Genomic DNA, 20,938 nt, shown 5'->3' on the forward strand with positions numbered 1-20,938 from the left:
AAGTTGCAGGAAGCCAGATTTTGACTGAACATCAGGAAAAACTTCCTGTTAGAGCCATACGACAATGGAACCAATTACCTAGGGAGGTAGTGGGCTCCCCAACACTGGAGGCCTTCAAGAGGTAGCTGGACAGCTAGCGATCTGTTGCCAATGCTTTGATTTGGATTGCTGCATTGAGCAGGGGCTTGGACTTGATGGCCTTATAGGACCCTTCCAACTCTACTATTCTATTTATGATACCATGGACTGTGACAAAGACAAATAATTGGGTGTTAGAACAAATTAAACCAGAACTATCATTAGAAGCTAAAATGATGAAACTGAGGTTATCATACTGTGGACACATAGTGAGAAGCCATGATTCACTAGAGAAGACAAGAATGCTGGGAAAAACAGAAGGGCGTAGAAAAAGAGGAAGGCCAAACAAGAGATGGATTGATTCCATAAAGGAAGCCACAGACCTGAACTTACAAGATCTGAACAGGGTGGTTCATGACAGATGCTCTTGGAGGTTGCTGATTCATAGGGTCGCCATAAGTCATAATCGACTTGAAGGCACATAACAACAACAAAACATGCTGCTGTTATATTGGTTTCGGGTTGCATTTTAGTTTCAATTTTATTGTTTGTTTTTTATATTATATACTGCTTAGATAGTAATATAAATATTAACTCATTTAAAATGCTTGTCTGTCTATTTATCTCTAACTTTATAATATTTTCCTAAGCCATCACACCATCATGCAGTGTCATGTGGGGGCGTGGTGTGGCAGCAAGGCAGCATGTGAGGCAAAGGCGTGAGGGAAGCAAGGATGCCTGGCAGGCTAGCAAGGCAAGTGGGTGGGTGTGAAGCGAGCAGGCATTCCGTTGGGGGGGAGGGCGAGCACCCTGGGTGTACGTGGCTGCAGCAGCCTGAATGGGAGACAGCTAAGCCCCCTTGGTGGGGTGTGGTAGTGTGGGGCAGCAATGCAGCCCAGGATTAGGTGAGGAGTTTTAGCACCTGGCACATCAAAGCCTGGAGGTACTGGGTGGAATGGCGAGAGGAGTGGGATGTCTGGGGGGGGGCTGCGAGTGTCTGGGGGTACAATTGCAAGTATGTATGTGTTTTGGCGGCCATCCACAAATGAGTGTACACACACACACACATTTGGGAATGCCTGGTGGGCTGGCGTGTTTGGGGTTGCCTGGTGTGTGTTGTGGGGTGCTTGGGAGTTTGGTTGGCAAGCAAAGTGAGCAGGGGTGAATAGCCCCTCTAGTAAATAAAATAAAAATATTAGTTTAGAATTTTCCACCCCAGATAACTGTTTCTAGTTTCTATGCCCTCCCAACTAAATTATATAGGGCAATTTTGAGTATAATGTGAAACTAGGTCAGTGTTACAGGAATAAACACTTGGCATGCATACTCCCCATCCTTCAGCATGTGAGGAGACTGGAAACACTGGCTTCCATTTTTAAACAAATCATGGTTTGTTATGGCTGACAAGGCCAAAATATGGACAAACTCTCCCCAAGTCAAGGTCCTCATCAGCTCTACTCTGCATCCTCTTTGAGTTTTTCTGTGGTTGGAATGACTCTCACTTCCCTGGATAGAGGGTTGAATGAGTGTGCATAAACATTAGCCTTCAGTACAAAATTAAATTTGCATTTGTTGTTCCACCCACAACTGGCATATGCCTCCCAGAAAGTTGACCAGAAGGGAACGTGGCCCTTAGATTGAAAAAGGTTCCGCACCCCTGGTTTAAACTAACCAGTTTCCAGTTTAGATACAGTAGGGCCCTGCTTATATGGCGGGTTAGGGACCAGGCCCCCACCATAAAGTGGAAATCGCTGTAAAGCGCAACCCATTGACTATAATGGGCCGCGTCACGCGAAAATGTCGCAAAATGCCGTAAAATCGGCTTTAAAACGGGGAATTTCCCCGAATTGAAATCCGCCGCATCAGTGGAACGCCACAAAACGGAATGCCGGTAAGCGGGGCCCTACTGTACAATGAGAAACTCTTGAGTTAGTTTAACCAAGAAGCATATGCTTCCAGTATAATCCTCTTGGCCATGCTGGAAGAAGGACCTGTATGAGATTGAGGCTCATTCTCATAATGCTAAACAAGGGTTGCATGTTATGCCAGAACTGGGCCAATGCCTTCATCAATCATGAGGTGGACTGTTTATTCACACAAACACAAACACAGGAAGAGATCTTGGAAGTAATTCGTTACAAATAACAAATTACTTGTAATTTATTGTTTTTTTCAGTAACGAGTGGGTAACTTCGTTACATTTTGCTGGTAACAGAACGAGTAGTAATTTCATTACTTTTGAGCTGCAACTTTGTTTCCAGCATTGCTTTTGGGCGTTACTTTGGGGGGGGGAGCAGTGGACGTCTTCTGCTCCTCTGATTAGTGGACGAAAGTCATGTGCCTCATAATGGGTTTCTGTGCAGCGTCACTCTTTCCTCGTGCTCTGTGGGTGTTAGGAGGCGACAAAGGAGGAGGAGAGCAAGACAGTTGTGGAGCGGAGAGAGACAGAAAAATTGCTTCAAAAATGGATGGCGGTGGAGAAGAAAGGAGTGGAGGGAGAAAGCTGGAACGAAGGACATGGATGAAGGAGGCAAAGGAGGCAGCAGCAGAATGGAGATGAAGAACTGTGGAGGGGTGTGTGTGTGTGTGTGTGTGTGTGAGTGAGTGAATACTTCCTTGTCCGCCGCCCCTTCATGGCTACTTTGCTCCATCTGAAATGCTTAAACTTTTTTGCATGCAGGGTGCTTGGGCACGTGTGAGTCACAATGCTATCTGGCTGGAAGAGAGAGTGTGTGTATGTTTGTATTGAGCAAGGCTGCGAGGGAAGCTGCTCCTACTGCCCTTTTTTGCATTGCAGGGGGAAATGTTGGCTGGGCCACAATGCTTACTGGCTGGAAGAGAGAGTGAGAGGGGGTTGCATTTGGTTTGGTGCACGAAGCTAGGAGTGGTGGCTTCTGTCCCCTCCCCTCCCCTCCTCCCTTGGGCAGGCAAGCCCTGCAACTGCCTTAGTTGCTGGCAGGGGAAGTTTGTTTCATATAGTTCCTTCCAAAGTTCCAAAGCAAACCCATTTCAAACCATCCATGCCCCCCTCACTATAAGCAATTTTGTAATAGTGCATGGCTTGTGCAGAATTAATTAATTATCACTATTATTAGTAGTATTTTTTAAATAATGTTTATTAAGGAAAAGAAAATTACGAAGTAATATTAAAATAATAATAAAGAAAAGGTAAAGAGCATGTTTTACATACATCGTTCAGCTTTATTACTAATTATATTTATATAAAGGATAAATGGCATTTTGTCAAAAGTAGTTTTGCCTACATTTTATACCTCCTCCTTGATGTTCCAAGCTTGGCATGGAATGCTTCTCATACAGAATTAATTTGAAATGCTGCATATTTATTATCATCATAATCATCATCTTCAAATCCTACCTCAATTTATTGTACATGGCTCTCCCCCCTCTTCATTTTATTCTCACACAACCCTGTGAGGTAGTAGGTGGCTCAGGCAGAGTTATTCAGTGAGCAAAAATTATGCGAAATTTTTAAAATTGTGCTATTGGCCTGCTTACTTCCACTCTGACTGGGGGGATCTTGCAGGATGGGGAAGAGATGGGGCACACTTCACATGGCATCACAGCTGAAGTTCACCCATATAGGAACATTATCTAAATCTCTTATTTATTACAGACAAGCCTGTTGCAGTTGTTGTTCCTGCTGAGAGCAACAGCCAGTTGGTGCAGCCAATTGAGTCACAGCTCATTGATCCCGAGGAAGTGAAACTGGAAAGTGAAGCTCACCAATGAGGCCCTGTGGATGAGGAGAAGGAGGACAACATGAAGCAGTGCCAGTTGCCAACAGCCACATCTGCAGAACAGCAAGTACCATGGTTTGGCTTTGAGAAAGCTTGTATATTTGTGAGCCAAAGTGGGAGAAATGTCGTTGTAAGATGCAATTACTGCATTCCAAGGATCAAAACTCTTCCAAGATCAGCTATCTCCTCTTCATCCAATGTGAAGAAACATTTAGAGGTAAGCCTTTGTCATGCTGGTCCTCAAAGAGGGCCCATTGTCTATTTATGTTTAAATTGTGAAGTGCCTCTTCCATTTTTTCTTGGATTCAAGCTTTGTTCATCTTGTTCCTCAGAGGGTACACCCTAAGAAGCTGAGAGCCATTGAAGATGCAATAAAGGCAAGGTGTGGCCATCCTTAACCAAAATGCTGAAGCAGCAGCAGACAACCTTTGAGAGGTGGGGATCCGGCAGGGAGCCTGTCACCCAGAGCGATCTCGACAGGAAAATAATTGATTTCATTGTAAAGGAGACATTACCACTTCAGACTGTGGACAAACCATCATTCATTAATCTGGTTCGCATTGGACTCCCCAAAGATCTCACCATCATATGTGCCAAGACTCTGAGAGACAGAACTGAGAAGAGAGCATGCCACATGAGAGAAACTCTTGCAAACCGAATGGGTGCTGTGGCATATATAGCAACCACTGCCGATTGTTGGACCAATGGCAAGAAGAGTTACTTTGGGGTAACAGCCCACTGGATCAACCCAACTACCCTGAAACGTGAGGTCGGGGCCTTGGCTTGTAAGCGTCTGAAGGGGCGCCATACGTACAATGTCCTTTCAAAAGCACTGCATGATGTACATGTGCAGTACAGGATCCACAACAAAGTTATGTGCACTTGTACAGACAATGGCTCCAACTTTGTGAAAGCGTTCCAGGTTTTCATGGCCAAAGAACCAGTGGAAGCTGCAGACACCAGTGCAAATGACAATGATGGTGATAACCAGGAGGCCAAGGTGGAGTTTGTGGCCATCTGTGAGATGCTGGACACAGAACCAGAGGCAGAGGAAGAAGCTGAACTGAGAAGATTTTGTTTTACCACCACACCAGAGATGTGCTAGCCACACCCTCAACCTGGTGGCAACACAAGACATAGAGGCCATGCTTTCTGACTCCTCCAAAAGTAGTCTTCTTGGTCCTTTCAAGAAACAGTTTCATTCCTTGATGGGAAAGTGCAGCAAGTTGTGGTCCAAGCAGAACCAGTCAGCACAGATTGCTGAGTATATCCATGCGCAATGTGGTGTGTATCTGAAGGTACCGAATAAGACCAGGTGGAATTCCACCTTTGATGCGTTGAAGCAACTACATGAGCTCCTGTCAACTGTGCCACTAAAAATGCATGCCATAATGGACCGCTGCTCCTTGTCCAGGATCATAGCTGCTGAGATTGAAGTGGTACAGGAATACACAGAGATTATGGAGCCACTAGCCCAGTCCCTAGATATCCTGCAACGGGAGAACGGCATGTTCATGGGGTATTTGCTACCAACGCTCTGCAATCGGGACCGCAAGTTAAAAGGGCTGGAAAACAAACCTGAGAGGTACGCATACTGTTTTCAGCTGCTGAGACGCGTGAGCGAAGCCCCAAGAAAGCGGTTTGCAGCTATCTGGGAGGACAAGAGGCTTCTTCTGGTGGCCTGCCTACTCCCTCGGTTCAAACTAGAGTGGCTGGAATCGTGTCAGGCCACCACCCATACCAACAAGTAAGAACATTAGGGAAGCCCTTGGGTGGATTACTCCAAGGGAAATGTTGTCTCAAGGGAGGCATCAGAGGGCTTAAGGTGGTAGGCAGGGACTGGGCCTTTTCTTCCTGGGGCTCCTCATCACAACCTTGGGTTGCTGCAGGTAATCCTTAAGGGTCTGCTGTGCTGCCCCATGAGTGTGGTGACTTGGTCACCTTCCTGCCTTCATCACCCACAGGCTCAGGTTGACAGTTGGACCCTGAACCAGGGGACATGACAAGCATCAGGAAATGAAGAGCAGATGATGGTTTCCTAACACTTCTCAGTAATTTTCGTCCAGTATCTAACTTATCCTTCATCAGTAAAGTCATCGAACGAGCTGTAGTTACACAACTTCAAACATTTATAGATTCAAATAACTGTTATGATCCCTTTCAATCAGGGTTTAGGCCAAAACACGGGACTGAAACAGTGTTAACAGCACTGGTGGATGATCTGCGACTGGAATTAGATAGAGGGAATCTAACTTATTTAGTGTTGTTAGACCTGTCAGCCGCATTCGACACTATCGACCATACTATTCTTCTGCACCGCCTCTCTAATTTGGGATTCCGTGGAACGGTACTACAATGGCTTCGTTCCTTTTTGGAGGGCAGACTCCAGAGAGTTGTCCTTGGGAACTTTTCATCTAAGGTTTGGCCATTACGATGTGGGGTTCCCCAAGGCTCCGTATTATCCCCAATGTTATTCAATATTTATATGGAGCCCTTAGGAAGGATCATCAGTGAATTCGGAATACACTACCATCAATATGCAGATCATACCCAACTTTATTACTCTTTCCCGCCAGATGTTTCAGATGCGGTTCGTCCCTTAAACCAATGCCTGGCTGCAATACAGCAATGGACTAACAGGAACAAACTGAAACTTAACCCAGAGAAGACGGAGGTTCTACTAATTGGACATAAACCCTCTCATGAATTTAAAAACGTACTTATTTTAGATGGGGTCCCACTCCCCCTGAAGTCCCAAGTTCGGAGTTTGGGTGTTCTTTTAGATTCTGCTTTAACCCTTGAACCCCAAATTGCAACAATATCCAGAAGTGCTTTCTCCCAATTAAAGCTAGTCCGCCAACTTCGTCCGTTTTTAGGAACGTCGGACTTGAGGCAAGTGACACAGGCTCTTGTGACCTCAAGATTGGACTATTGTAACGCTCTTTATATAGGACTATCTGCTAGATCACTTCGTCCGCTTAAGTTGGTCCAGAGAGCGGCGGCCAGAATGCTTTGCTCCCGTTCACAGAATTACAGGCACAGAGTCAAGTTACATTTTTCATTAATAGCAGCCAAGTTTTAAAAATTACAGAGCCACAGCCATGACCCTATAGTTGGTTGAATTGCATTCTGCCATTATAAGGAGAAATGGGAAGTGGGGACAGGAAGAATCTACATCTTATAGATGATGGGGAAACTGATTTGAGATACGTTTGAGGATGGACCTTGGCAAATTTGGGGTAGAAAGGATGAAAAATAACTTAATTTGAATAAATTAAATTATGTCATGTTGACAGGTGATGCACATTTTTCTTTTATAAATTTGAAGAATTTCTATAAATTCTATCTATTTGTACTGTGTTTTAGGAAATGGGTTGTTGTGTTAGGTCAAGGAGAATTTCTAGTATGTGCTTTTATTCATGAGTTTTGTAGTAAGTTTGTAGGGGTTTGTTTTAATTAAAAAGGTATTTTTCTAGCCAGTGTTACTCAATGGACTTGCTTATTTTGCTGTTGCTACACAACTGTTTCTGCCCAATCTTGGCCTCTGGAAGTATAGAAGCTTCCTGTTGCTTGGCAAGATTCTCAGAGAGCAGGCCTTAACCTTAAAGAGTCTGCAGTTCAGTGTAAACAAGCACCACCACTTACCATATGCTCAGAGGCACATGTTACCAAATTCTTCCATGCGACACAGGAAGTGGATTAGACTGTGAAAGCCCAACCCAAATGGTGTCTGCATTTTTAGAAATGTGTAGGGCAGTGTAATAGCAGGTGTCCTGTTCCCCTGGTGCATTCACTATAGCTGCCCAATTTCCCTGCTTTTTAAACTTTGATGGAAATATCTGTTGGCTATAGGTATGTTCTTAAACCGCAAGGGTTTTTTTTTGCCTATTAGTGAATTTTTCTGCTTTTTAATCTGGGAGGTAAGAAATGGGATCCTGTGCAAGTTTGCTGAGAATAGATTTATCATTTGCATGCTTATTGAGTTGAGTGGGATTTACTCCCCTGCAATCATGCTTAGGATAGGTGAAACTGACCGAAGGGAATGGGGAGGGGAGGAAGAGGAAGGGCAGGGTTAGGGAAGGAGGGAGGGGAGGAAGGGCAGGGGAGAAGAGGGGGATGGGAGGAGAGGGGAGGGCAGGTTTGATAATTTGCATGCTTATTGAGTTGAGTGGGATTTACTCCCATGCAATCATGCTTAGGATAGGTGAAACTGACCTGGGTGAGGGGCAGGGAGGGGAGGAGGAGGACAGGAAAGGGAGGAGGAGGAAGGGGGAGGAGGAAGGGAGATGGGAGGGGATTAGGTAGGTGGGCACTTGGCAGAGGGGAAGCCCCTTTCCTTTCCAAAAGGAGAACATTGTGAACTGGTATCGTTCTTTCTCAGCGTTCAGGGTTTCCCCCACTTTTTTATTCCACAGCAGACACAGGTAGCTTCCCACCCACATTTAAACCAAAGCTGTCACTGACCAAATCCACACCAGACCTTTATTCCACTTTAGACAGTCATGGCTTCTCCCAAAGAATCCTGGGAAATGTAGTTAGTGAAGGGTGCTGAGAGTTGGTAGGAGAGGCCCTGTTTCCCTCACAGAGCTTCAAACAGTGGCTGACTGTTAAACCAAAGCTGTCACTGGAGCTCTGTCAGGGGAATAGGAGTCTCCTCTCAGCACCCTTCACAAACTATACTTCCCAGGATTCTCTGGGGAAAACCAGGACTGTTTCAAGTGAAATAAAGGTCTGGTGTACACTGACAGTTGGTTCTTACTGAGCATGCCCAACGTTATCATTGAGTTCAATGTAAAATTTCTTAAATTAATTAAAAATCAGCCAGGCATTTTTTTTAACTTTTAAACTGCAGAAGATGAAGGTCAGCGTATGGGGCAAGGTCATTATTAGGATTACAGGTACTCTGTGAACATGGCTGAGTTTTAATTAATTTCAACAAATTATGAGAACTCTGACTGAAAAAAGTCCAAAAGGGGTCTGATTTTCTCTCTCTCTTTTTACACTTTGAACTCTCGATTCTCTCTTACTGTTTTGTGTATCGCCATGAAAATGTAGAGAGTTGTTAAGCAAGCGTTTCTGAGTTCAGGACTATAAGTTTTGTAAGGTTTTGTTTTGAAATGAGTTTATGGGAAGTATCAGAATGGCATGGGGGGTATTTTCAATTTAACATTGCGGAATGCGAAAATTCCATGCTGGCTGTATAATTATACTGTTGTGGCTGTATAATTAGATGTTACCCAAGTGTAGAAATACTGAAGTACAAGGTGTGAGTGTTTGTTTTTTAAATGTGTGGTGATGTTTTGCTGGGTGTTTATCACAATACCTACTTCCATTTAAGAACATAAGAAGAGCCTGCTGGATCAGGCCAGTGGCCCATCTAGTCCAGCATCCTGTTCTCACAGTGGCCAACCAGGTGCCTGGGGGAAGCCCGCAAGCAGGACCCGAGTGCAAGAACACTCTCCCCTCCTGAGGCTTCCGGCAACTGGTTTTCAGAAGCATGCTGCCTCTGACTAGGGTGGCACAGCGCATGTTTTCAATATTTTTTATTTTAAAACAGCTCTTCTGCACATAACTGTTCTTGCACAAAACTGCTGTATTAAAAATAAAAATTGCCCTTGCAGTTACAGGAGGCGGGAACAGAAAAGGGGAGGAAAGGAAGGAGCAGCCTTTCATATAAGCGACTCCAAATCCTTGGCTGGCTTGGAGTGACATACTTTTTTTTACTGCTCTTTTGTGCAAATCTGGTAGATTGAAAAACTTGTATTTCAGTTTTTTTCCAAAAGATGTACACCACAGATAAATAAATACCTGTGTGCATGCCTTCAACTAACCTCTGTGTTGCTGCTTTTTTGTAGAAGAAATCAGGTATATTGGAAAACTTGTATATCACAAATTAAAAAAATTAAAGGGGTACACGCACAGCTAAACAAACACCTCTATGCATGCCCACCTCATTTTTTTGGAACTTATGTACTAATTGAGGGAAGGAGGAAACAAAACACAGCCTAAATAAATTCCACTAAGCACTGTGCACTAGTGTGGATGGGACACATAGAGATAGATTTCAGAGGCTCATGTGCAGACAAAGGTGCAGAAGCACACACATAGAAAAAGTGACCCATGTACACCTGAATGCTCTAATGTGGGCACAGCCCCAGATACTCGAAATTAAGTGTGAAAAGAGTTGAGGTGAAGAAATTGCAAGAGATGGGTAAGAAGAGTTTGAGAGGTATGGAAGAGGGAGGGGGAAATGTGGTGTACAGTGGCTGGATTTTTAATGTGCAGCTTTTCAAGGCACAGGAGTCTTCAGAGAAAAAAGAGCGAGATTTAGCAAGCAACTGTGTGGTTCTATGTCTGCTTTATTTGCTGAAATTCTTCTTTTTCCATTACTCGCCAAGTGATCTGAAAAACCCCAGCCAGGCCTGCTCCTGTGCCTTTAACAGCCTTGTAACATGCAGAAATCGGCCAAGGTCAATGTAGGACATGGGAACCAACATGATCCCCTGCTAATGTTGCCCAATGAACTGGTTATTACAGGTAGAGAAGCAATCTCATTAAAGGCACAAGTCTGATTAGGTAAAAAAAAGTTGGCAACCCTTATTTCTAATCTTATTTTATTTATTTATTTATTTTCATTAATAAACTAGCCACACAATAGGCATAAGTTGCATGTGAATTCTAGCCTTTCTAAGTGGTGTGTGATTTCTTATTAATGAAGATATTTCTCCCTTTCCTTTTCTCCTTTTTGATTTCAAGTTTGCCTGATGGGAGAGGTGTAGGCAAAATATATTAACATGATATTACATCCTATCCTGTGCTTAGTTCCAGCTTCTGAACCTAACATGCAATTGAAGTTGCCACTCCAAGTACCCAACTGGTAACCAATACCATCCACATAGTTCCTTGATAGCTTCAGTTGCATAGACTCCATGTGTCCATTCCAGTGAAGAGAAAAACCAGGGACTTAAGTCCACTACTCTGCCACTGACAGACATCCAGCTACAAGGTAGTGGTGAAGCTGAAATGTAGCCTCAATAATTATTTTATTTATTTAAAATATTTCTAGCCCGCTCTATTTTTTTCCCAGAAACTCAGAGCGGCGAACAACCTAAAACCAGTACATAAAAAAGAATAAAACAATAAGATACCAAATCTACATAGATCAAATACAGTTAAAAAATACAATAATTATATACTCGTTACCATGATTTATTAAAATTCCTATTCTACGTATAGTTAAACGCAACCCAAAAAAGGAACGTCTTCACCTGACGGCGGAATGCCGCAAGTGAAGGAGCCAACCGAACCTCAATCGGTAAAGCATTCCAGAGACTAGGAGCTATAACCAAGAACGCCCTATTTCTGGTTCCTGACAAGTGAACTTGTGAGACTGGAGGGATCATAAGAAGTATTTCTTCCAAGGACCTCAAAGAACGGGAAGGTTCATAACGAGACAACCGGTCAGACAAATAGACAGGGCCCAAGCCGTGTAGGGCTTTAAAGGTTAACACCAGCACTTTGAATTGAGTCCGGAAGCGAAGCGGCAGCCAGTGGAGTTGTTGTAACAAAGGCGTTGTATGGGCTCGAAGGCCTGCTCCCGTCAACATTCTCACTGCTGCACGTTGAACCAATTTAAGCTTCCGAACTGTCTTCAAAGGCAGCCCCACGTAGAGTGCGTTGCAGTAATCCAACCGGGATGTAACTAAGGCATGTGTTACTCTCGTCAGATCGGACATCTCTAGAAACGGATGCAGTTGGCCAACCAGTCTTAACTGGGCAAAAGCGCTCCTGGACACTGCAGAAACCTGTGCTTCAAAATTCAAAGCCGAGTCCAGAAGCACACCCAAACTGCGAACCTGAGTTTTTAGGGGGAGTGTAACCCGTCCAACACAGGCAAATTCCCTATTTCCAGGTTTGTCCCACAACTGACGCAGAGCATTTCTGTCTTGTCTGGATTTAGTTTCAGCTTGTTCTCTTTCATCCAATCCATCACTGAGGACAGGCACTGGTTCAGGGGTTGGACGGCTTCCTTGGTATCAGGAGGAAAGGAGAAATAAAGCTGAGTATCATCTGCATATTGATGGTATTGAACTCCAAACCTCCGGATGACCTCACCCAGCGGCTTCATATAGATATTAAATAACAAAGGAGACAGAACAGAACCCTGAGGGACTCCACAAGACAGGGGCGAAGGGGCTGAGCAAGAGTCTCCAAGGATTACCTTCTGGGTCCGACCCTCCAGGAAGGAACGCAGCCAGCACAAAGCAGTGCCCCCGAGTCCCATCCTGGCTAGACGGTCCAAGAGGATACTATGGTCGATAGTATCAAAGGCCGCTGAGAGATCGAGGAGAATTAACAGGGACACACTCCCCCTGTCTAGTTCCCTACGCAGGTCATCCACCAAGGCAACCAAAGCCGTCTCAGTCCCATGGCCAGGTCTGAAACCAGATTGGAATGGATCGAGGTAATCTGTTTCCTCTAGGAAATGTTGCAATTGGGTAGCCACCACCCGTTCCACTATTTTGGTAAGAAAAGGTAAGTTGGAGACTGGCCGATAATTACTCAAACATAGCGAGTCTAACGAGGGTTTTTTCAACAATGGTTTTACTAATGCCTCTTTCAGATATCCTGGAAGAAAGCCTTGTTGAAGGGAGGCATTAACTACCCCACATACCCATAAGGCCAGCCCCCCTCCAGCTTGTTTTAAGATCCAAGATGGACAAGGGTCAAGTGGGCAGGTGGTGGGTCTCATTTCTCCAAGAAGCTTATCTACATCTCCAGGTTGAACAAGTTGAAAAGAATCCATCTTAATAGGACAGACAGAGGCCAAAGGTACATCCTTAGAGACTGCATCAATATTGGCGTCTAAGTCGGAGCGAATCTGATGGACCTTATTTGCAAAATAAGTGGCAAATTCTTGACAGCGAGTTGGTGAAAGGTCCACATTAATTTCAGACTGGTCACAGTTAAGTAAACTTTTGACCACTCGGAATAGTTCCGCTGGCTGATTAGTGGCTGAAGAAATAGAAGCCGTAAAAAAAGCCTTTTGCGCGGTTCGTCTGGTAGCCAAATAGATTCTGGAGAATATTCTAACCAGGAGTCGGTCAGATTCGTTGCGAGTTTTCCGCCACCGTCGCTCTAGACCCTACGAGTGCGTTTCATCGCCATCAGCTCCCCGGAAAACCATGGAGCTGATTTTGCTCTGGAACGCCCGAGGGGGCGCTCAGGAGCGATTGTGTCTATAGCCCTGGTCATAGAGCTATTCCAAAGTGCGACCAGGGCTTCGACAGAATCACTTACTTGTGTCTGTCAATGATGGGGCTGGCCCTTAACTGTAATTTCCCTGGATCTTGGAGCGTGAGCGAACACGGACAGCCTTAACGCAGTACGTTAAGCCAAAGGTTTTTTGTTAATTCAATTTAATCTTAATGCGGGGATAATTTTCATCAGTACTGTGGCTCACAGGGAGGTGAGGTTTAATTCTGTTCTCCCTGATCACAATCCCAGCAAAAATCACCCCCATGGGGCAATCAGCCTTAGGAAAAAAAGTTCCCATAGGTGCTAATGGGAATTTTCTCCCCCCCCGCCCCCCCCCAGGTTAACTACAACAGGGGGTGGGGATTTTTGTTTGGATCTCACTAGGAGGGAAGGGTTAATCTTTCTGTCTCTGTGCACTGTTGATTGCCCACAATTTACATGACGTGTAGTTTGACTAGCAGATAGATCAGCAGTCTTCAACTTCTTCAGAAGCAGGATCCACCTCCAGTTTGGGCTTGTATTTGGAGACTCACTTCTTAATATTTTACACTATCTGTGCATTATGTCACTATCAAGAGTTGTCAAAGGTATATATTTGTTGTTGCAGCTTGGATTTAATACAACTGCAGTGTAACATACAGTTTGGTCCTAACTATGCCTGTTTTTCTTTTGTTTTACATACAGAACCACTTCCTTTTCTCACTGCCCCCCCACCCCAATTACATGAGAGTCACTGTAAAAAATAAATAAATAAAAATGTATACTTTTTGAAGATCGTATACTTACTGTTTGTTTTTGCTTAACATTATGGACCATGCAGGAGACAGAAAGGGTTCAGCTGACAAAATGAGTGATGTGGGCACAAAACTTTCTAAAGATTCTGCCAGAAGTTAGAACAGTAACAGTCCCCATGACCTTCAGATCCTTCTGATTTCCTTACTGGGCTGTTATTAGATGCAGGGACTGGAAGATGTTGCTGCCAAATTGGTACTGACAACTGTTGTCACATTGACCAAGGTAAAAAATCAATACAGTTATGCCTTTTATTGGAATAGCTCATAGAATACAGTATTCTGAGTTAGGAAGAACATCCTGTCAGCAAGAGTTCAGTGCCCTTAAAAAAAAATTGCTTGTCTTTCCCCTGCAATAGTTGGCTCAGTAAGAAAATAACACAACAAGACAGCTAAAGGTGGTATGATGGAAGTTTGGATGATGTATACATGCAGGCACACACACAACATTTCTGCAGATCTGTTATCTTTGCTGAAACATGCTTTGCAAGTTTTTGAAGCATCACAAAAACCTACAAAACCTGTTCAGTGGAGCCAAGACAGCTGTCATACCATCTTCAAGGTCGCTTTAAAAATTAATTGTGGGTCTCTAGCTCTAAATCACACCTTATTTCTCATGCAATAGCAAGCAAATAATAAAAATGATCCTGCTGACAAAGGGGCTTATGAATATATGGGGTTTGTAAATGTGTGAAGAACCTTAAGATTTCGTTGTCTACGGCTAAGCTGCTGTTCTCATCTCATGGGCACATCCAGTCTGGTTCTATGCTTCATTCTGACGAACTCGAAACCCATTCTCGCCTTTTCAGTGTTACTACATGGTTATCACACGGTGTGCAACTGTCAGGCTTTTAAGCCTGCCACCGCAATACGATGTGTTTTAAAGGGCATCATCTCAAGTCTGAAGCCTAGGGGCACCGTCTACGAGCCCCGCAGAGACAACGCCTCCTCGAGGGCCCGCGCCAGATCACCGTCGAGGCTGCACCGGGCGAGTGAGGTCCCTCTTGCTCTTACCGACTCGGCAGGCGCCCTTCTGGACCTGGACAACTGGCGGGAGCCCCTGCTGCAGAGCTTGGCGCTCGGCAGTCTTCAGGCGGCACACGTTGGCATAGGTCCTGCCGTCGCTGCCGCACACGGGCGCGCTGAGCTTGCACTGGCAGACGCCCTGGTTCTGGTGCTGACCTGCGGCGAGGAAGCGACACTGGAGGCTGTCCCCGCACGGCGGGTCATCCGGACGGCCGCACGCCTCGCCCTCGCCCGCCGCGCACACCAAGCAGCAGTTGCAGCCGTCGGGCACGTAGCCGCTCGGACAGCCGGGGCTCGGGCACCGGGACACGTCGCAGCGCGCCGGGCACCGCTCGCCCCAACCCTGCGCCAGCAGCGCCAACAACGCAAGCGCCAGCCCCCTCATCGCCAGCACAGCGCAGTGCCTCGTCGTTCGGCTCGGCTCAAAAGGCGCCCTCCAAACAGCGGCCGAGTCACGCAAAGCTCGACGACACGGGGCAAAGCCAACCAGCGCGACGCAACCGGCGGGAGACCACGCCCATGGGGCGGCGTGCTCCACGCTCCCTCCAGCAAGTCAGTCTGTCTTCGAGGTTCGGTCAAAGCCAGAGGAAATTGCGGGGTGGGCTTTGGAACTGGACCCTTGACTGTGTGTGAACTGTAGCCACAGTAACCAGTAAGACGAAACACAACATAGAGCCGGTCGGCTGGCTAGATGGCTTCTTCCGACGAGGATTAGCTCAAGGAGTCTCACCGAAGAATCGGCCTCAGAAGGCAGAATGACCAACAGGGAAAGGCTACTTCAGGACACGGAAAGACTCTTCCTTTTCGCCCCATGCAAAGAGCGCCGCGGTAGCTGTAGGTTTAGCAAAGCAAGTCATAGGGGAGTTTCTGTATCCTGGATGGCTACTGCAGCACAGGAATTTTAAAATGCATTTTGGAACGCAAGCCCCCCCTCTGCCCTATAACAGTCCACATTCAGTGGGCAGGTGGGGGGTGTGGCGGCAGGGCAGCAGTAAGGAGGTAGGGGTTCCCACACCGGCCTGAGCCCCAACACTTCTTTTTAGAAATGAACCCCTGCCATTCCTCCTTTGCCAACATTTTACGAATATAGTCTTCACACAGTTAAAACTTACAGCGCATGGTGGTGTTTCCATACCAGTAGTGATATGTTTTTGCACAAACAACTTTTATATAGATAAATGCAAATACACTGCTGAATATAAAGCAACATTTAATTCAAAACAGAAAAACAACTCTGAAAGGTACCAATATTTTTATTTTATTTATTAAATTTATTAGTCGCCCATCTGGCTGGCTGTCCAGCCACTCTGGGCGACGTACAAAATAAAAACATACAAATACATTAAAACATTAAAAATCTCAACAATAATAATAAAACCTAACCCACCCCAAAAGCCTGCCTGAAGAGCCAGGTCTTCAAGGCCCGGTGGAAGCTCATCATGGAGGGAGCATGGCGGAGATCATTTGGGAGGGAATTCCACAAAGTGGGGGCCACAACTGAAAAAGCCCTCTCCCTAGTCCTCACCAGTCTAGCTGTTTTAACTGGTGGGATAGAGAGAAGGCCTTTTGAGGCTGATCTTGTTGAGCGGCATTCCTGATGATGTTGGAGGCGCTCCTTCAGATAGACTGGGCTGAAACTGTACAGGGTTTTAAAGGTCAGAACCAACACCTTGAATTGGGCCCGGAAAACAACCGGTAACCAGTGCAACTCCTTCAGCACTGGAGTGATGTGATCTCACCGGCGGCTGCCTTTAATCAGGCGAGCCGCCGCAATCTGTACCAATTGCAGCTTCCGGATCGTTTTCAAGGGTAACCCCACGTAGAGCGCATTACAGTAGTCTAGGTGAGAGGAGACCAGGGCATGTACCACAGATGGGGGCAGATGGTTGGGAAGGTAGGGGGTGCAGACTCCGTATCAGATGGAGTTGATACAGCGCTGCCCAGCTCACAGCTGAGACCTGAGCCTCCATAGACAGCTGGGAGTCAAGAATATCCCCTAGGCTGCGGACCTGGTCTTTCAGGGGCAATTGTACCCCATTGAGCACCAGGTCAACATCCCCCAACCTTCCCTTGTCTCCCACAAACAGTACCTCGGTTTTGTCAGGGTTCAGCTTCAGCTTATTCTTTACCATCCAGCCACTCACCGACTCCAGGCACTTGGATAGGGTTTCTGCAGCCAACCTCGGTGAAGATTTGAATGAGAGATAGAGCTGCGTGTCATCCGCATACTGGTGACACTGCAGCCCAAATGTTCTGATGATTGCCCCCAGCGGCTTTATATAGATGTTGAACAGCACTGGGGAGAGGATGGTGCCCTGTGGCACCCCACAAGTGAGAGGCCAGGGATCCGAAACCTCCTCCTCCAATGCTACTCTTTGGTACCTACCAGAGAGGAAGGAACGGAGCCACTGCAATACAGTGCCCCCTATGCCTAACCTCTTCAGGCAGTCCAGAAGGATACCGTGGTCAACGGTATCAAAAGCCGCTGAGAGATCCAGGAGGACAAGGAAGGTGCATTACCCCTATCCAACACCCTCCTCATATCATCCACCAAGGCGACCAAGGCCGTTTCAGTCCCATGTCCAGGCCTGAAGCCGGATTGAATGGATCCAGATAATCTGCTTCCTCCAAATGCACTTGCAACTGCTTCGCCACCACCCGCTCAACCGCCTTGCCCAGGAATGGCAGACTTGAGACTGGGCGAAAGTTGTTCAGATCTTGGGGATCCAAGGAGGGCTTCTTTAGAATTTGTTTTATTACTGCCTCCTTGAGAGCTGATGGCATTACTCCCTCTTCCAGGGGTGTATTTACCACCATCTTGATCCCCTCGCCCAGACTGTCCTTGCAGCTCATAATGAGCCACGACGGGCAAGGGTCGAGTAAGCAAGTGGTTGGCTTTAAGGTTGAAAGCACCTTGTCCACTTCATCAGAAGGAAGAAGCTGCAACCGATCCCACACCACCGGAGCATCACTGGCCGCCTTTGGCTCGCACACTGTGTCCACAGCGCACGGAATAACACTCTGAATACGATAGATTTTCTCCGTAAAGTGCTTTGCAAACTCATCACAGGAGGCCTTAGCATGTTCCATCGGTTCCGGGGCAACTAGACCGACCAGGCTCCGGACCACTTGGAACAGCCTCCTGGGACAGCACTCTGCTGACGCAATAGAGGCAGCATAAAAATCCTTTTTTGCTGCCCTCATCGCCACATGGTAGGCTGCCGCAGCCGCTCTAACCCGTGTCCGATCATCGTCAGAGTGAGATTTCTGCCACCAGCACTCTAGCCGTCTCACCTCCTGCCTCATGAGTTCGCAACCATGGAGTATACCTGGGTGCCGTCTGAGCTCTATTTAGGGGGAGAGGGCGTTTCGGAGCCACCTGGTCTAATGCCCCGGTGATTGCAGCATTCCACCCCTCCACCAGGGTCTCAACCGAGTGCCCGTGTGCATGCTCCAAAGAATCCCCAAGCGCATTCAGGAATCCATCTGGATCCATCAGACGCCTGGGATGGACCATCCTAATGGGTCCTCCACCCCCACGGAGGGTTTGTGGCACCAAGAACTCCACCCTCACCAAGTAATGATCTGACCATGACAAGGGGGTGATGGATGTACCCCCAATTTTCAGATCACTCCCCTCCTCTCCTGAGACAAACACAAGGTCAAGTGCATGAGCAGCTACATTTGTTTTTGTGCTCTTTAACGTGATAACCGATGATACAGATAAGTAACATGGTGTGCACCCCAAACTCAGCTTTGGGCCACCCCAAATCATGGACTTACATTTCGAGGAGTGTGTCTCCCTAAGACACCCTAACATCGCAGCCAGCCCAACACTTCTGTTTGGGTGCAAGACACTGTGAAGTGTACTGCCCCCTTACCAATGATTACCAATGTATATAGGAATGAAAGAACCAGGAGCACGTATCCCCAACAAAGCTTTGGGCCTTCTCAAAGGAAAGCCTAACTGCCATAATTTAAGAATGTCACTTTCTAGATGCCTTAACATCATGTCTGGCACAAGACAAAGTCAAGAGCGTTCAGCCCTCTATGCTTACATCCAATGTGTGTAAAATTAAGGAACTTGAGGCAATACACTCAATATGGTCTTCCATCAAAATGGAGCATTGGGCTGGCCACAGTGCTAGGGTGCCTCATAGGTGTTTTTTCTGGTTGTGCTAGTGTGTATCATTTGGGACAGCCTTTCCCAATCTTTGGGTCCCCAGATGTTATTGGACTACAACGCCCATCAGCCGCAGCCAGCATGGCCAACGATGATGGAAATTGTAGTCCAGCAACATCTGGGGACCCAAAGGTTGGGAAACGCTGATTTGGTATAACCCAAAGCTTAGACAACATAAATGTTGTCTAGTCTGGAGTCAACGTGAGTTAGCTCACCCAGCTCTTGTATACTGTAATGAGAACTAGGAATAAGGAACTGTGAACTAGTAACCAACTTCAGTCACACTCAACACATTGCCTGGAAATTAGATGGAACTGTCCAGAAAGGAAGCTTATAACTGGTTTGTGCCTGCAGAACTGATTTCGCAGGTCTTGGTTGTGCTGAGTCAAGCACACCTGACATCTTCAGGGGTCACAACGATTTCTGCAATTTCTGCTGGCCAAACTGATGGGCCTGAGACTGACAGGATCTATGCCAATGCAAGCATTAGTGAGATTAAGCATGCCCTTGTCACTCTACTGAGCATTACTAGGTGTGCAGGGCTTTGCTTTCTTCCTACACTTCTGGTTTAGAGCTACAGTGTGCAAACAGGTTTCTCCTTTTCTTTTGTGTGGGAGAGGTACTGGCATCGCAGCCTTTTGGAAATATTAGTACTTGTTTCTAATTATTAAGAGTCTGTCTAGTACCCCTCCCTCCATTCCCAAAGGAATTATTGTGAGGGAGCTGACCATTCTCTCTTCCACTGTCCATGTGCCTGCAAGAGCTCTTGTAGGAAGGAATGGCAGCAGACTGAGACAGGAGGAGAGGGGAGACTTCAGCACTTCCTCACAAGTGGGATCTACTGAAGAGGGAGGGAAGTTTCAGCTTTTCCCCCCAAACAGAACTGATATTCCCTTAACTATTAATCTTGAGTAAAAATACTTAGGAGGTAATCTTAAAACAGGTGTATGTTGATTCACTCAGGCGGTATAAAGAGAGAAGCTTTTTGGAATCATCATCCCCATTTTACATATAGGAGAAGGCGAAGAGCTTGATGTTCTAGAGACAAGTCGTTTCTGTTGATTCAAGGACAATAGGGATCTTCTAAGTCTCAAAAAGCAAATAATGGGATTTCTTTAGAGATATTGCAGGACTGTGCTACAGCAGGAATAAATTCTCAGACTCCAGCCTTTGAGCCACATGTTCAGAATGTTCACACGCGCACAAGTGTGTTTAAAAGCTAACAAGCTGACATGTACAGAAGAGGCTGTGAAAAAAATGTAGCCATAGTTTTGCAGATGTCTTAACCCTGGAAAGGTTGGCCAGAGATATGAAGTTCAGCATCATCAACATGCTGATGACACCCAGTTCTACCTCTCTTTTCCATTTATTTTGTTTTGCTTTGTATACGATTCAGTTTGTTTTCATTTTATGTACATTGTTTAGAGATTTATTGCTCAATTATGTTACTTAAAATGTGGATTATTGTTATTATTAGCAACTGTACTGAATGTAAAATTTATATTTATTTATTTATTTTATTACATTTATATCCCACCTTTCCTCCAAGAAGCTCAAGGCTGAGAGGCTGTGACTGGCCCAAGGTCACCCAGTAAGCTTCTGGTGGAGTGGGGATTTGAACCCTGGTCTCCCAGGTCCTAATCCAACACTTTTTTTTTGTTGAAATGTAAACCATTTTGAGATTTTTGAAATAAAAAGTGGTATACAAGTTAAATAAATAAATAAATTTTAGGGAGACTGTGGAGGTTCTGAAATGATAGCTGTAATGGACTGGATGTGGGTGGATAAACTGAAACTTCCAGAGAAGCCAGAAATGTCCTTGGTTGGGAGCCCTGCTGACTCAA

At 45.9% G+C, this 20,938-nt stretch overlaps 1 protein-coding gene across 1 annotated transcript in view; it reads right to left on the reverse strand.

The window, feature by feature from the left end:
* HTRA3 (HtrA serine peptidase 3) overlaps nt 1–15,450 on the reverse strand; it is a 58,609-nt gene extending 43,159 nt beyond the window's left edge. Inside the window, exon 1 of the mRNA XM_061584571.1 lies at nt 14,900–15,450. Within this exon, the coding sequence (XP_061440555.1) occupies nt 14,900–15,296 (397 nt within the window). The 5' untranslated portion in view covers nt 15,297–15,450. The remainder of the gene's footprint in view (nt 1–14,899) is intronic.
* Between the last annotated feature and the right edge of the window lie 5,488 nt (nt 15,451–20,938).

The sequence above is a fragment of the Rhineura floridana genome, chromosome 9 (genome assembly GCF_030035675.1).
Source record: "Rhineura floridana isolate rRhiFlo1 chromosome 9, rRhiFlo1.hap2, whole genome shotgun sequence".
Classification (NCBI taxonomy): Eukaryota; Metazoa; Chordata; class Lepidosauria; order Squamata; family Rhineuridae; genus Rhineura; species Rhineura floridana.